At 42.6% G+C, this 16,216-nt stretch overlaps 1 protein-coding gene across 2 annotated transcripts in view; it reads right to left on the reverse strand.

Annotated features, from left to right (window-relative positions):
• LOC8041683 (syntaxin) overlaps positions 1-16,216 on the reverse strand; it is a 47,229-nt gene that overhangs the window by 29,669 nt on the left and 1,344 nt on the right. For both annotated transcript variants that reach the window (XM_029987869.4, XM_029987870.3), the window contains exons 2-7: positions 14,287-14,373; positions 12,289-12,388; positions 12,132-12,206; positions 10,714-10,790; positions 4,151-4,259; positions 2,405-2,478 (exon numbers count right to left, since the gene is read on the reverse strand). In XM_029987869.4, the coding sequence (XP_029843729.1) occupies positions 2,405-2,478; positions 4,151-4,259; positions 10,714-10,790; positions 12,132-12,206; positions 12,289-12,388; positions 14,287-14,373 (522 nt within the window). The remainder of the gene's footprint in view (positions 1-2,404; positions 2,479-4,150; positions 4,260-10,713; positions 10,791-12,131; positions 12,207-12,288; positions 12,389-14,286; positions 14,374-16,216) is intronic.

Genomic DNA, 16,216 nt, shown 5'->3' on the forward strand with positions numbered 1-16,216 from the left:
TAATGTTAAGCACAACCGAGCAAATCTTACGTGCGGCCTGATAGCTGAAGTTTTTTTGGCATTCCACATCACTTAAAAGTTCATAAAAAAAACAGCAGCCGATTGGATGACATTTGTCTTCAGAAAATATGAGTCCAACCGCGACGCTGCCTGCAAGCGAGATTATGTATATATATCAATGCGAAAGCATTAACTGTCCCATGGAGACGTCATCAGCTTTAAAGCAGCGCCAAACGGCACCTTAAATCCTTTCTCCAAGCAAAGCCAACTCCCAGCTATGAAACCATGCGGAAAGCCTAGACAGCGGCACTTTGTTTCCTCGATCAGTTTCGTCGATGCGTCAGTTTCAACGATTGCCACCCCATGGTGCTGCGTGTCCGCGCCGAGAGCGCGCCGATAACATGAAACGTCCAAGGTCAGAGCAGCAAGGAGAGCTGGGAGAGCGCGCAATCGGCCGACGCAAATACGGCCGACGCAGAAGAACGACAACTATGCTTTCGCATCCACAACTCTAAAGTGCTTAGGTGTACCTCGAGCCTTTTTTTTACCGCCACTTTCGATCGCTCCCCAGTCCGGACTCTGAAGCTCCAAAGTTTTCCAAGACACGAAAGTAATGACCAAATTATTTTGACGGGGGACGTCAAAATGTTCTTAAAAGTATTTTGAGATCTTCAGGAAGTGGCGCCATGGACGTCAAAATATTATTCCAAATTATTTTGAAAGTGGACGTTGAAGTAGTCACTGCCAAAAAAAATTGTAGAGCCCTTCCACTTCACGTGAAGCTGTTATTTTTGCGACGTCTAGGACGATGCCTAGAGGACGACGTCTAGGACAACCTCAAGGACGACTTCTAGGACGACGCCTAGGACGACCTTTCAGACGACCTCAAGGATGACTTCTAGGATGACCCCAAGGGCAATGCCTAGAGATGGTAACAAGGGATCAGGACCTCACTATCTAATAATGCCAAGGAAGGCAGACCCACGCTGGTTGACCCCTCTTTTTATTTTTATTAATTCATACTTGCCACGACCAATGGGGAGTTTTCTGTCAACATCCGCGGACACATTTTTCCCCAGATCCTAATGCATTACAGCTTCGCTGTAAAAATTCCTGGCTACGCCACTGGCTATGGTGCCTGGAACGCATCTCTGACTGGTGTGTTTGGCATCTCGTCCCGCCCATACATCAAAAGTGGTCCCCAAGTGACAACAGACGACGTTTCAAAGGCCGGAGTGTCATGCTGTCGGACTTTGCGATCCCGGCGGTGGGTCGTACAAGTCGCCGTCATTCCGACTCTCGGTTGCTGAAACGTCCGTGGAACGTCAAACCGGAGAGCGACCCGCAGCGGAACAGGCGTCTCCGCTGTGTCATCTGCCGCCACCGCTGGGACACGGCCAGGATCACGACCGGCGACAGCACGGCACTTTCACGACGTCGTCGGGCAAAAAAGACGAGGGATCGCTTTTCTGTACGCAATAAATGTGCAAGTCGGAGACGCGCCCCAGGCACCACGGCTACGCTTCAGGGAAACAACACTTCGGCCATCTTGGTGCTTAAAATCACTGTTGCCAGTTGACTGAAGCTTTATCCGAAGTCGCGGCAAACGTTTTTCAGTCCTCCAAAATTGTTAAAACGGTCTTTGACAGAGGAACACGATATCGACCTAGCTTCCCGACGCCAAATCTAAACCTCGGGAAGTCGTGTTTTCAAGTCGCAGCTATTACTGCCAATGCGACCATTTTCGAAAATCACCGGTTCGCGAGGTTCTGGTACGAAGATATAAGAGCACGTGCTCAAGAAAAAACGGGTACCCTCTCGACCGAGAAAGCTAGGTCCTGCTGGCTCCGTCGAGTTGCGCGGTAACCTAGACTGGGCTCCCCCAAAGTTTTTTTTGTGCCCATTGTGGCTTACCTTTTTGCACCCCCAAAGTTTGTTGTAAGACGCTTCTTCTTCCCCCCCTCCCCCTCCTTCGTAATGCACGCATTGTTTCGTCCTGGGAATCCACAAACCTCATTTTCGACAGGTGGTCCCACTTGTCGCTAAAATGTGGACTGCAACCACCCTGTACTGAGTGCCGAAATGGCGGCACCCAGAAGGTAACCAGGGAATGGAGTACCGTTAAACTAAGCATTGATTTTCTAGTGGCTGTAGCGGTCACTTTTCCACAATGATTTGCTGGGGGAGACTATATAAACGTGAGTTCTGTCAATGAACTATAATTTCTACACTCGTAGCTTCTTAGGTTTAAACTATAGTTTCCTCTCCTTGTCTCAGTATAGGTTTATGTGTGGTGGAACAAACACTTTATGGTCATAGCATGATATTGGGGAAATGGTAAGCGGGAGGGGGTCTTGCAAGACCATGTGTACCTTCGTGAACACAAGGGCAAAATGGCACTTACGCCCTGAGTGAATATGGCGGGGTTTCCGCTCTCCAGCATCTCCTCAATTTCCTCATCTGTGGTCATTTTCCCAGCTGCAAGAGTCATTGGAAAATGGGTTTACAGAACAACCTCAAATCGATATTCTCTTTTCTAGATAGCACAAATACTATACAGTATGAGTTTTTCGAAATAAAACTTTACAGACAAATAAATTTCCGCTTGCCTAAGCGTGGTGAACATTTAGTCTTTGCCGAGCATGAACACGCGCAGCAATGAGTAGAAAAAAATAAACAAACTCTCAACTGAAGCTGCTAAACAAGACCAGTGCTGTTATTTTTGTTCTACAAACTAGGAGGTACCATGCACACACAAAATATAGACTTATATACGTAAATGACGTCATTCAGTATAAAGATAAGAAAGATGGTCATCCTCGAGGAACTGACCATATGTTAGAATTACATGGGGGACAAATCTCTGGCATGTCTCTACTGTACAGTATTGTAATTCATACTTTCAGGTATATGGATTGCACTAAGCTATTGTGTCTTTTGGTGAACCATTTATCATTCTAATATTTCATCAAGAAAATGTTCAGAACAAAATTAACAGCATCGTTTTAGAGCTACCAAAAGATGCTTATGCTATTGCAGTCACAATAGCAATTTTCTTTTATTTCTTTTCAAATATGCCAAGTGAACCATATGATATGAATCTCCCAATAATAAAACTAGGTTATATTAGCTGCATTTGGCGTACTGTCAGGTGACAAAAACTCTAGTTTAACTGCCTCTCAGCCTTTTCTTAATTATTAATTCTGAATTGCATTTTACTGAAGCTAGCTCAGATTTTATGAGCGCTTTTTGCTTGTCATATACAGTTGAACCTTGATTTAACCAAACCCGATTTTACGAATTTTTTGATTTAACAAACAAAATCAGATTCTCCGCGCAGTCTATGCGCGAGGTCTCCCATCCTCGATTTTACGAAGCTCCCAAGTTAACAAAATAATTAGCGGGTCCCAGTGACTTCGTTAAATCGAGGTTCAACTGTAGGTTAGCACACTTGGAAAATGGGAGAGTTGGCCCAGTTGGCCGGCTGCCAAACTCTTCCGCCAAACTTGGATTTTGTGATTGTCCGAAACATGCTAGGCACGCCAAGCGAGCCGATGTCATGTCAGGATGCCACGGTGTCAACAGCTTTATTGGATCTAGTAACTTTGGATGTCAAGTCATAGTGTAATGTGACATCAGGTCACGTGACGTTACAGCGTCTTGTGACGTCAAGTAACTGTGCCATGCGACGTGACACCATGTGACCACATCACGTGACGTTACGGTGTCACCGTGTTGAGTGACATCACGTGATGTGATCACGTGGTGTCATGTCGCATGTCACAGTCATGTGACGCCATGACAGCACGTCATGGCATCACGACTTGACACCAGATGTCACACAACCACATCGAGTGACATAAAATCGTACAACGTCAGCTACATCATGCAACTTACAATTGGATCATTTGTCCACGTCACATAAATAAACGCACCAATAAAAAAAAATGTCATGGAAGCCGAACGTTTTTCAAGCACTGTAAGTCTGCATATGATGGCTCAATCAATAAATCGAAATACAGCTGCCAATTTCTTTTTTTGCGTAGTAGTGCCCTTCTATTAACTGGAATTCCACCACAAATGACACTTCCCGGCGTTCGTTAATGTCCGCCCATGACACAGCTGCCAGAGAGGCCAAGGATATACTCACTGATCTCAAGCTGTCGCTTGATGCGGTCCTTGCAGCGCTCGCGGTAGTCATTCTGAATCTTGTTGTACTCCGTCATCTCCTCAACAAACTTGCGAGAAAGTGTTGAGTGCTAGAAAGGAAGAACGCGGACCAATGCTGTCATTCACGGTACGATGGCGCAACAGTTCCCAGTTTAAGGTGGGGCCCATCACACTGCAAGTAAGCAGTTAGAATTTTCCGATGAAACTATTTCGTGGTTTCAAGTGGTAGAGAGGGCGTGTGGCAAGGTCTGCTGAGTAGGGTGCTTTGTCGTTTAATACCGTAACATCCAGAGAAATGGCCCACTTAAAATGGAGATCAAATGAGTGAAAATAAGGAGTGGCCTAACTTTTAGTGTCTAATGAAGAAAAGTTGAAGAAAAGCTATTTTTAGGTCATGCTTTCCTGCCAAACTTGTAATTGCAGCGAGGGACTATCAAGCAAAGATAACTGTACTTCCCAGTCAGCAACGTTCGCTTATATCCCGTCACAGCTAACTTAGCTGCATTTACGCTGAGGTCATCACTGATCCGAAGACTATGATTACTAGGACTGGGCTATCTTTCGGTGTTTAAAACAAAATAGCAAATCAAGGCAAAAATAGGGGGCGGGATATCTTTCGGGGGTCGGGCATCTTTGGGGATATTACGGTAGTCTAGTTTTATCCCAAATGACATATGCCCGGGCCATTTTACAGAAGTGTTGTTTAATCATACTTTTTCCTCAAAGTAAAAAAAAAAAAAAAAATTTAGCTCTTTTGATTTTATTTGAAGGTTAGTGCTATTATATGTGAAGATCCTCATACAGTGCAAACTAGTACTAACTATCAGGTCATAACGATTTCATGTACAGATACCACTCTGTCTTTTTCTTTTTCAGTTATTTACATAAAAGGTACTGTAATATCCAGAGAGATACACCACCCCCGAAAGATAACACACCCCTACTTTCCCCACAATTCGGGATTTTTTTTTTTAAACAATGAAAGATAGCCTACTCTGGTAACCTCGGCAGAATCGAGGACAGTTAGGCAGGCGATAAATGCTGACAGGGAAGAAAAGCCGTCTTTGGCTCATAGCCCTGCTCAGCTGCGATAACAAGTGTGAAAGGTCACAGGACCTACGTGATGAAGTGATTGACATTTTGTTAGACAGTGAGAGCAACTGCTCATTTAAGGGTTTTAAAGGGTGACTGAACAAAGCGTGAACAGATATTCATATTTTTTTGCTACAAGTACCTTTTTCTTTAAATATTTTTCTTGGTTATACACTGAAAGTTAGCCCCCTCCCTGGTTTCGTCCAATTTGCTCTCAATTTTAGGTGGGTCATCTCTCAGGATATCACGGTACTGTTCTACAAAATTTCCACTAATCATAAAATTTGACATTTCTCATTTTCTGCAAGAGTCTACATTGTTCTGCTTGGGTCATTGATGAAAACATAATTCAATTTCAGATTTTCGGGATCAGAACGGTTTGAATACTTGAAAGATTAAAACATTGAGCACAAAGACAAAAACAAGACTTTTTCTTTTATAGGACTTTTTTCGACTCTGTCTTTAATGCTTTATTCTTTCAAGTATTCATATCTATTCGCCAACACGTTCGTTTTCAATTAAAACGGTTTGATCACAAAATTTTTATGAGATACATTTTCGTCATCAAAGGATTGAAGCATCATTTGTGCAAGAAAATGTTCCTTTGCCACAGCTGTGTTTGGTGCGTGTGTCGTCGTTTATTCTGCACAATTTCTTGACTCCTGAGTCACCCTGCATACATTTCATAATCTGTGTGACCAAAGGCTATCTGGTCAAGCTTGAAATTCATCACTACCCTCTGTTGCTATGAGGAAGAGTCAAGAAAAGGACAAGGAAATATTTTCCCTCAAAAGTGCAAACCATACTGCAGTTGAGAAACATATGTTCATGTAAAACAGATGGCTATATGTGCACTTTACATTAAAGTTTAATTTAAAGTGGGACCAAAAGCACTTTTAGTCAGAACTAGAGCACATATTCCAGCACATGCAGATGTTGGTTTCTTATTAAACGGGGGCAGTGCAAAAGTAATGCCTGCCACTTTTTAAAAATGAAGGACAGCATATTGACTAATGGCATGGATTATTGCTACATGCCCCAGAAATGTTCAGTCATTTTTCAATGAAGCCCCCATTTATTATCTACACTTGTTTTACCTTTGCTGAGTAAGGCACTTAATTTCTGGCTTGTTATAGTGTTACTTCAGCAGAAGTGTAACCAGAAGAAGTCGTAAAAATCCCAGCCATCGAGCCCCAGCGCCCACCCCACCCCCGTTCACCCTCCAAAGAAAAAGAACAAAAATTCCTGGCTATGGCACCATACTTTCACAGATTCACAGGCAGTTTCAGCTCGCTGTCACCCAAACCAGGGCATCCTTCTTCAGTGATACAGTCACAAGGTGCAATTTTTAAAACAATGAGGCATTGTAACTAGACATGACAATCTTCAAAGTGTAAGTAACCATTATTATACCTAAATTAAGCACTTTAGTCAGTAACAGCAAAAAGACAAAAAATAATAACAATAATGATGGAGTTTACTGAATAATGATGGAAGGCTCGTGAAGAATGTACTGGCAATAACATGTCAATTTCATTCATGAATATGCTATGCTAGGGGTGGTAGACGGACGTAGTCAAAGAGTCATACAAAGGTGTGGCACTTTTCATAGATTTTTTTCTTCTCGGTGGTTAGAGAGAGTTCCGCTCATAAAGCGACTGCTCAGTATGTTTCTTTATCGTGAGTCGCCATTCGTAAAACAGGGATGTCGTCCAATGTGCATATGATGGCACAAAGCTGACAAAATGCTAGCCATTTTTTCTTCTTCTAAGTATGTCTTGCCTTTTAATCTGCAGGGAAAGTGGGGTGGGGGGATCTTTACCAGGAAATCCCGAGTCACGTTTTGGCCCCAAAAGAGCCGCTTGAGGCTCGCAAACTGCAGTTTGGCCATTCCTGTGCTATAGCTCGTGAGCAAGAAATGTGGAGGCTTTACTTCAGCACCGCCCCTCGTAGTTGAAAAATACACAGAAAGCTACACTATATCAGCGAGAGTAATATATCATATTATAAGCAGGGTGTTATTGTCCCACTCTCTATACGCATACTTTGCGGATGATGAGTGGAAACCACCAATTGCCACAAGACAACCAACATCCTCCTACAGACAGAACATGTCCCGGATCTCTCACACCGTCTCTAAACATCACTTGCGGGAGAATCATTACCAGAGGCATAAAAGTCCCACAGAAAAGTCAACGGGGGCTGGAACAAAGCCATCTCGGTGCTACGCAATGCCCGAAGCGGTGTACCGCCACATAAAATAAAGCAAAGCATAAGATGGTATGTTAGAAATCTATGGCAATCTCGTCTAACCTACGTCATGCTCAGATGCTTGAAACAACGGACAAACTACTTTGTAGGGCCCAAATGGTCGCACCTCGAGCAGCAAACCAGGAAAATGCAGTGCATCAGGCCCTAAACTGCTATGCTCAGTTTATTGATGTCAAACAATAATTTCTTGTCTGCAGACACACACAAAAAAACAAAAAAATAAAAACCTTCAAGCTTTAAGATTTGGAGACGTTCGGGGGACAAAGCCTGTGCATTTTGAGAAACATTTACTAGTGTTGCTTTGACACCAATGTTAACTTATCCGTAAATTTGAAGCTTTCTTCATAGAAGCCACTCAATGTTTTAGTTTCTTTTTCATAGCTCGGAACAAACAGTATATATAACTACCCCGATCATGGTACCGCTGCACTTGCGAGGTAATTTCTGAAGACTTCATTCTAATCGACCATATCATGATGGTCGCACACCACTACAAAAGGTATTGTACCATAATGTGCGATGACTATCAAATTTGGCAGCAAACAATTAAACAAAAATAATCCCAAATCGCAGCATCCGCAACTACCTTATGTAGAATTAAATTAAGTTTCGGCATAGTAAAAAAATGACCAACACCTCAAGTCCATTTACATGTTCCAGGGCTGGAGAAAACAAACACAAACAGAACGCAAAAACCTTAAACCGTAAAGCTCTTCTACTTTTGTGCACTGCTGCGACATTAGACCGTCACGTACGTCTCTGGTCAGATGGCATTACAACGCATTGAACTGTACTCCGTCACCGCCAGAGTACAGTTGATGTGGCAGTCAAATACGAGCGCGCCGTTGTTCTAAAGCAGTGTTAGCGATAAGCATTATAGAAAGAGGAGACACATTTGTTGTCTTGTTGTCTAGTACAAAAGAAACAAAGCACAAAAAAAGTAGACAAGTAGTGAGCGCGTAATGTTGCTTTCTCCCAAAATGCAACTCGGAGCGCATATCATGCAGAGAGATGCAACTGCAGCAGCTTGGTCAAATGCAGCTCAGAAACCGGAGAAAGAAAGTCAAGTGATGAGGCAGGCTGAGAAGAGAAAGAGAGAGGCAGAGCTCCATGCAGAAAAGGGAAGGGGAGAAGAGTCTGCAAAAGGCTTCGAAAGAGGCAGAAGAGAAGGAAAGAGAGAAAGATAGACCTTTCTGAGCCAGCTGCCCTCACTGCGCTCGTAAAATCCTGAAAGTCAACGTCAGTGTTGAAGGGTCACATAAATCCGGGGTTTCTTCTAGCGCGTGGGTTCTCAGGCTAGTAGGTTCCTAGGAACACAGGGGTTACCCAGAGCATTCTCAAGGGTTCCTTGTGCTCCCAAACTTCTTTGGCCACCCCTGCCCCAAAGCACTAAAGTACTCTCCCAGTTTAAGCACTATCTTAGCAGATCTTAGCCACCCATCGACGCATGTTGTTATGAGCCAAGCACTCTAATTTGTGCACCATTGTTTACAAGGTCTGTAGGCTCCTGCAATAATTATTGTATCAATGCCAAAACCAGGAGGGGTTCTCAGCTATTGGTCAAAAGAAATAGGCGTTGCTTGAGATTAAGAAGTTTGAGGATCATCTGTTCTAGCACATGGGTCAACTGCACACCAAATAAGTTCGCAGTAAATGAGAAAAAAAAAAAAGATAGGTGAGCAAAGAGGGGTTTAATCTTGAAGAGTCAAGTTAGGCCTTCAGTGATTTCGCTTTGGTTTAAATTGCAAGTGGTTTGACTTTGAATTTGTTCATGCAGAAGCTTGATCTGAAAGTACGGTACCTCCCGATTTCTGGTCTGAAAAACTTGCTCAGATATGTGTATTTTTCATAAAAGGCGATATCTCAAAAGGAGTTTTATCTCGGAAAAGGCACTTGTGACTCGTTTTGCCTCTCTTGTAAGTACGGGATTTAAGAAAAAAGAAAGGTTTTCGTTAAAAAAAATCAAAGAAAACATGAGTGTTCATTATTATAAATTGGTTATTTTCATCATCTTTTCGTAGTCTCTACTGTCAAGAGGAAACGGTCAAAGTATGCAGATGGATGAACCACGCTAATGAAATGGAAATAAATGCTTCTAGCTTTTATTCCCATTCGATCGCACATCACTTCGACCATTCTCTCTTATAAACGGCCACAACATCCCAAGGAGCTCATCTGCCCAACTGTTTTAGTACCTGTCTTTATAAACAACTGGCTGAACCAGTATATTTTCAGTTTTAGAGGTGGGCTTGATAAAGGACACATCTTGCAAAAAAAGTTTCTGACATGCTGACAATATTGACGAAATGATATATTAGGTAAAGCCATAACATAAAACTAGAAACCCTCTAATGTCAAAGAAGAAAGTCAGACCCAGCTCGAAACTGAGTCAAGCATTTCACTCATGGCTCCAAAAAAACATTGCACTCATAAATTGCGTAGTATGTTTCATTTCTAAAAACAATTTATCACAAAGAAAAAACAAAAACAGCTAGGTATACATCTTTTCGTCGCTCATCAATTGGGCAAAAAATACAGTCACTGGGCAGAGGAAACATGCACAGCATTGAATATTCCACAGAAGAAAGCTACTGTGCATGCTAAGAATGCATTTCAGAGATCAGCAGAATTTTTGTGATTTTTGGCACGGTCTATATAGCATGATTTCCACGGTGCCGTTGCACCAAGCCCGTTGAATGTCCACTTATGATTATCGTAGATGTGGACAGCCCATCTCGCTAACGAAAGGGAACCGAGTCGTGGAGCAACCGTAGAATAAGTGGCGCGGCCTCTTAAGGCCGGTTCACACATACATTGCAATGCAAAGTCAGCACTAAGAACAGCACTCATGCTGCCACCAACTTGAATGTAACTTAGCAATGAGGCAGCGCTGTACGACTAATATAGCGCAGTCTGCACTGCGTCAGCAAGGTCAGTGCTATTTCCAGTGCCGACTAACAGCACTGAGGTAGCACTGTGCTACATGTGTGGAAAGGCCCTCAGAGTGCGTTTGGATGCCACCGAGCATCCGGAACGTAATGACGACTTCTGTACTACGCACCGACAAGAAACGTTGAAACTGGAACGATGCCATTACCGTGTCCAAGACTTGTTCTAAGCTGGCTTTGCAATTTGACATTGTGCAACTGCATCCTCCAAAGGTGGCAACAAAACAATCACCTGGGTTTTGCGTATCCTCAGCTCGGCCGACCGACTGCCGACCAGGTGGTCCTCTTGATCGATATTCTGCTCCATCACTGCAATGGACCGTTTGTGGATCACCGACAGTGGCAGAACCAGAGAGGACAATGTATTGCGGCCGAATTGCAAGTAAAAACTTTAATTTAACTGCTATTTACTGCACGCTTTCAACAACCACCCTCATACTGAATGCACGGGAGAAATTATTGCGAAGGCGTCATCGCCTCGTCCGTTATTGTTTTAATTTTAATTTTAAAATGGGTTTAGCATCTACAGAATGGGCAGGTGAAGTGAACACAGTCTCTCACTGAGGATGCCACCTGGTCATGTTTATTTTGTTGTATCCGTTTCCTTTTATGCAAACAGGAAAGTTGGAACAGAGTGCAGGTTCATGAACTGAAAACATACATTCATAAGAAAATAATTATGTCATATTATACCCCTAGCTTGTACTTCTCCACCAGTCAACATGAATCACCTTAATTTACAACTTTTTGAGCCTTGTTATATCAAACTTTTAAACGACATATTCATCACTTAATTTTTCCTCTGGGCAAGAGTACAGCTGGCCTCAAGCTCAACTGAACTACTTTCAAATTCTTCCTGTCCTATAGTTTAGGGCTTATCTTTCGGCTACACTGACCCATGCCCTACTGGCATCCCCCCATGTGAGCTATTCAGAAGAATGGCTATTCTAGATTTCAAATTAACCTGCAAAACATAAACAAAATTTATTTTGCTTTGGCACAACTATAAATACCATAAGCACTGCATATTTGAGGCCTGCATAAAGGTGGTAAAAAAATGCATCACCCTTGCCAAAAAAAAAAAAAGAAAACATGCGAGTGGATCAAACTTAAGCTAAAGCACTTAAAAGAAAAGAAAAGTATGTGAGGCGAGAGTGGCTTTTAGAGTCTTTTGTCCCCTGATTTTTCATTATATCACTCAAATGGGGTAGAGGTAAACATAAACCCCCCCCCCCCCACTTTGATCTTGGAAAACCGTACAGCAACTGCTGCAGGGCACGCGGCAAACCTCTCTGCCGTCTGCTGTTTCTCAAAGGCATTGTAACGTCGTTGTTGGCATTTCCAAGCCAGCTTAGAGGTGAGCAAGGGTCCTTTGACGCCGCTGATGACGACACTTTCGCTAGTTTTTCCCTTTGATCTACCACTTTCCTGCGCCTAACACAGTGGCAGATGCTTCAGCAACATTTTAATCGGCGATTAGTCGTTCTGCTAACAAAACCGAAAGAAAACTTTATACACATATTTTTGAAGATGCCCACATTCCACTTTTTACAGTTTTTTCGAATTAAAAGAACCCCTCACCTGCCTTCAAGCAAAAATAAAAATGCGAGAGAAAAACATAAGTCGTAGATGGGCAGAATTTATACTTACACTTCAACTTCATTCGAACTTTGTTTGCAATTCGTTTGACGTCTGCCATTAGGTCTTCGAGGTCTTGCTTCATTTCTGAAAGCAAAGCGACGAGTCAACTGGTCTGGTTTGGCAGGTACGAGTTTCCACACACTGCCGACGAAAAACGAAGGCCTACTTTCGTCTTGGAGCGGAGACGACAATATGGCACTGTGCTTCCTCTTCATCTCGTGCACGATCTTCTCAATCTTGTCAATATTCTGTGCTATCTCTTCAACCTGCAGATTGCAAACATTCCCAGAAATGGTAGTATGATCAGGAAAACTTAGAACTACCAGATTAATGTCAGTTATGAAACCACATCCGAAAGACGGCTGCCCCGTGGGTGCAAAGCGGAACGAAGAGTGTATGATATAAGGTTTTAACTTTGGAAGTAAATGTTTACAAAGTACAAAATAACAACAACCAACTTCGTTTCATTAGAGGCTTTTGTTTTCGTTCCTTGTCTATAGAAGCTTTGCTACTGTTTTTGCATAGAACCATACAAAAACTACAAAAGGGGGAGGCAAATGTTTTTTGAAAAAGTGTGCGCTTGCATGTCCCTCTCACCCTCAGCTTAACTCCTCTCTTAGTTCATAATAAGATTTTGGTTTTTATTTGCAACTTTTGTCACTGAGACAAGTTTTTCCTTCTAATTCTTCTTCATATTTGTGGCAAACAACCGTGGCCTAGCATAGAGAGTTGATTTCTGCAATTTATTCACTTCCGTGATTGCCCAATAATAATTATGCGCGTCGCATGAAGTGCTGCAATGTGGTGTCTGGACACCAGCCAATTCATTTGTTTTGATTAATAAAGGTGCGCCACAGATGGCTTATTAACTCACAAACATTTCAAATCAACTCGCAAACATTTCAAATCGCATGTTCTCATCATGACAACACGTGACTGAGGCGAAAGGCGGAAGTGTCCTTGAACGGCACGTTTTCAACTATGGTTTCACGTGCAGGAAAACTCCCGATTTCGAGCCGCACATATTTCTTTCCTCAATAGCTGGGACATTGTAAGATATGTTTTCTGTAAAAACCTAGACGTACACAAATGCACTGTCCTTGAAAGGAGTTTTCATTCCACTGTGGCCAGCCCATCGCTGTGTACTTGAACCAGTTCACTAGAGCAGCAAAATGCATGCCTACCACAGTTAATGCTGAGTTGGCAGTAAAAATAAAAAAGCTCTATGGCTGCCACGCTTAAATTAAGCATGTAGACTGCTACGACGACTTGACGTATAGTTTTATCTTCTTTCAGATCTGTGCATCTGGACATTTCACAACACTACTAGTCTTGGCTAGGGCCCTTTGGACGAAAACAAACAATTATTGAGGTGTGACTCTCGTCCCACCTCCAGTGCAAGCTTCTCACCTTCGATAACACTTAGACATCTCTCGAGCTTTGAGCGAGCAGCTGCAGACAAGACACGACGAAAAGCAACGAGCGCAGGCTGCGTATTCTAAAGAGACACCCCATACTTCCTGTCCCCTCAGCTACTCTGTCATATCTCAGACTTTTTTTTCTGTCAATATTGGCTTCAAATGAGATGCCAGGCCTTTTTTGTTTATCGTCAGATGCAGTAAGATATGGCTTTTACTAAAAAAATATGAGTTACAGAGTTTCTGTGGCCCGTTGAAACCCCACGCTTTTTCAAACGAGGCAAGAGAAACAACAATCTCGACATTTTGTCGGCATTTACTTTTTGAAGTGTGCAAATGAAACCTAAAACTGCTGTCGAGGTTTCACCCTGGCTGGCATCTCGATTCTTTCACATAACGCATCAGTCCCGACACTCACTCTCCACTGAAAAAGGGGCGTATGTTATGCAAAGGGGTCAAAAGATAAGGACGTAAAGTGGGGGGCACTGCAGCACAATGGAGCATGCAACCGCTTTCCATCACTTCTCCACACACATGTTAGATCTGTGCGGAGGCTCTACACCTACGCTGGCAGTGATGCAAGTACGTGTGTCACACCTTTTCAAGTGTGCGCTATACACATGTGCGTAATAATAAATTTCCCATAGAAATCTTTGCAAGAGAAAAACACACACAACTAAAAAAAAAATAAAAAAAACACAGTGTATTAAAATAGAAAAAAAAAGCAAGTTATAGGATCGTCGTACCTCAGCAAAAAATTCTTCCATGAACGTTGGCGCGGTATCCAGAACCACCGTGACGTCTCCGTCCATGTCGTCATCGTCAGTCTGTGCCTGAGGCCAGTTCAAAAGAAAACGAAGCTGTGAAATTGCTCTCATACACTGCATGACAGTTTAATTTCATTTATTTTTCTCTCAAGGCCCAAAGGCATTATGGAGGAGTATTCATTGTAATGAACATGACATCAATGGTTTTTTGCGTTCTACTTAAAGAGGGTATGGGTGGCAATTGATTTTTACCGCTCAAGACGTGTCGCTCCAAATGAGCACTTTTCACCATTCTAGTAGTTTTGATGACAGACAGCCTTTTGATTAAAATAGAAAAACAGACAAACATGTCAAATGCTTGTTTGTGCTAACAGTGTGCTTTAATTGTCAAATGCAGGCACATTCAATTTGGCTAAATCTCTTGCACTTGCGTACACATATGTACACCGTGCCTCATTCAATTCACCAGTTTGGCCTAGTTTAATTCAAAACAGACACAGATGCATTTTAACTGTCAACACCGAGTGTATGAAAAAAAAAATATTGGATTGCTAAGCTGGCAGTTGATTGAGAAAGAAAAATTAAAGCTTCTTGCACTTTTTTTTAATTATGCAGGTGCATACATTTTTTGCATCAATGTACACTGGTGCAAGTGAACTGAACTTAAACAAATAGTACTCCTCTCATAAGTTGACTGCCTTAACGTATCCTTAAAAAAGCCAAAAGGAAAAATTTTATTTTTTATACAGTCTGGTTGGGACATGTGTGTCAAGAAATAAATTTTACGCAAAAAAAAATAAATAATAATTTCAGAACAACACTGACGGCGAGAGATTGATTAGAAATTCTGCGCGCAAAGTCCATGACGTCACTGGTCATTCCAGAATGACCATCTCGGTCATGAAGGCAAAGTCGCTCCACCTCCACGTGCCGGAAATGCCGAGAAAGACAACAACTGGAAAGAAGTTGACTACAACTAAATCGCGTCTTGCGCCGTCAATATTGCTCTAAAAACCTTTTTTTTTTCACTTAAAATATTTTTCTTTGACACGTTTTTGGACACCCAGATTGTTAAAGGACACGTGTCCTACCCAGACTGTTAAAATTTTTTTTTTTTTTAAGAGTTCGGCAATATAAAACCTAATCAAATTATAAAATAGCAGGGAGTGGCACGGTTTGTCTTCCTGGAGCTTCAGACACCCCTCTGAGAAGACACCCCTCTGAGAAGCAAGGTACCGTTTCTGGTTGGACAACAACAAGAATTCTGAAGGCTTCTTCACTGACAATTTTTGAGCAGGTGTTGAAGCTTACCGCATTCTGTCATGTCTTTGTTAGCGGAGGGTGCACAGATGAAAGATATCCTAAACGTATGAAGTGTATGTCTCATCTATCTGCTGGATTCGAAGCGCTAATTTTTTGTTTTCTGCAGCATGCTTCCAACTTGTTGGTTTACCAAAAACTTTTAAGGCGCGGCTCTTAAATGGTGCCCACGAGTGAAATTCCGTTTCATGGTTGACGAGACAAGTTTGCGCGATGCTCGTAAAGTAAAAAACAATGTTAGTCGGTTTCATGGTGTCGTTTCCCCCTGTCGTGGTGGCTCGCTCTTTCGAACGACTCGATCCAGTCGCTGACGTCGTCTTTTCCAACACCAGGGTAGGGATTGCTTTGATGGGACGTAACCGTCCATGACGATGGACTTCTGGATGTCTGACTCGACGTTGAGACCATTGTGGCCCTTGGCTTGCGAATTGAAGTAAATGGTGGTGCAGGAGTTGGGATGAGAGGACGGCTTAGTAGTTCCAGGGTGGTTAGAAAGGTGGGTGGGTCTGGGGGTGGAGTTCTAAGCTGTACCCCACACCTCCACCACATATAAAGAAGACGAAGGCATGCTGCTGAGTGTGATGTTTAC

This window comes from Ixodes scapularis, unplaced genomic scaffold, assembly GCF_016920785.2.
Source record: "Ixodes scapularis isolate PalLabHiFi unplaced genomic scaffold, ASM1692078v2 PGA_scaffold1__304_contigs__length_218370807, whole genome shotgun sequence".
Lineage (NCBI taxonomy): Eukaryota > Metazoa > Arthropoda > Arachnida > Ixodida > Ixodidae > Ixodes > Ixodes scapularis.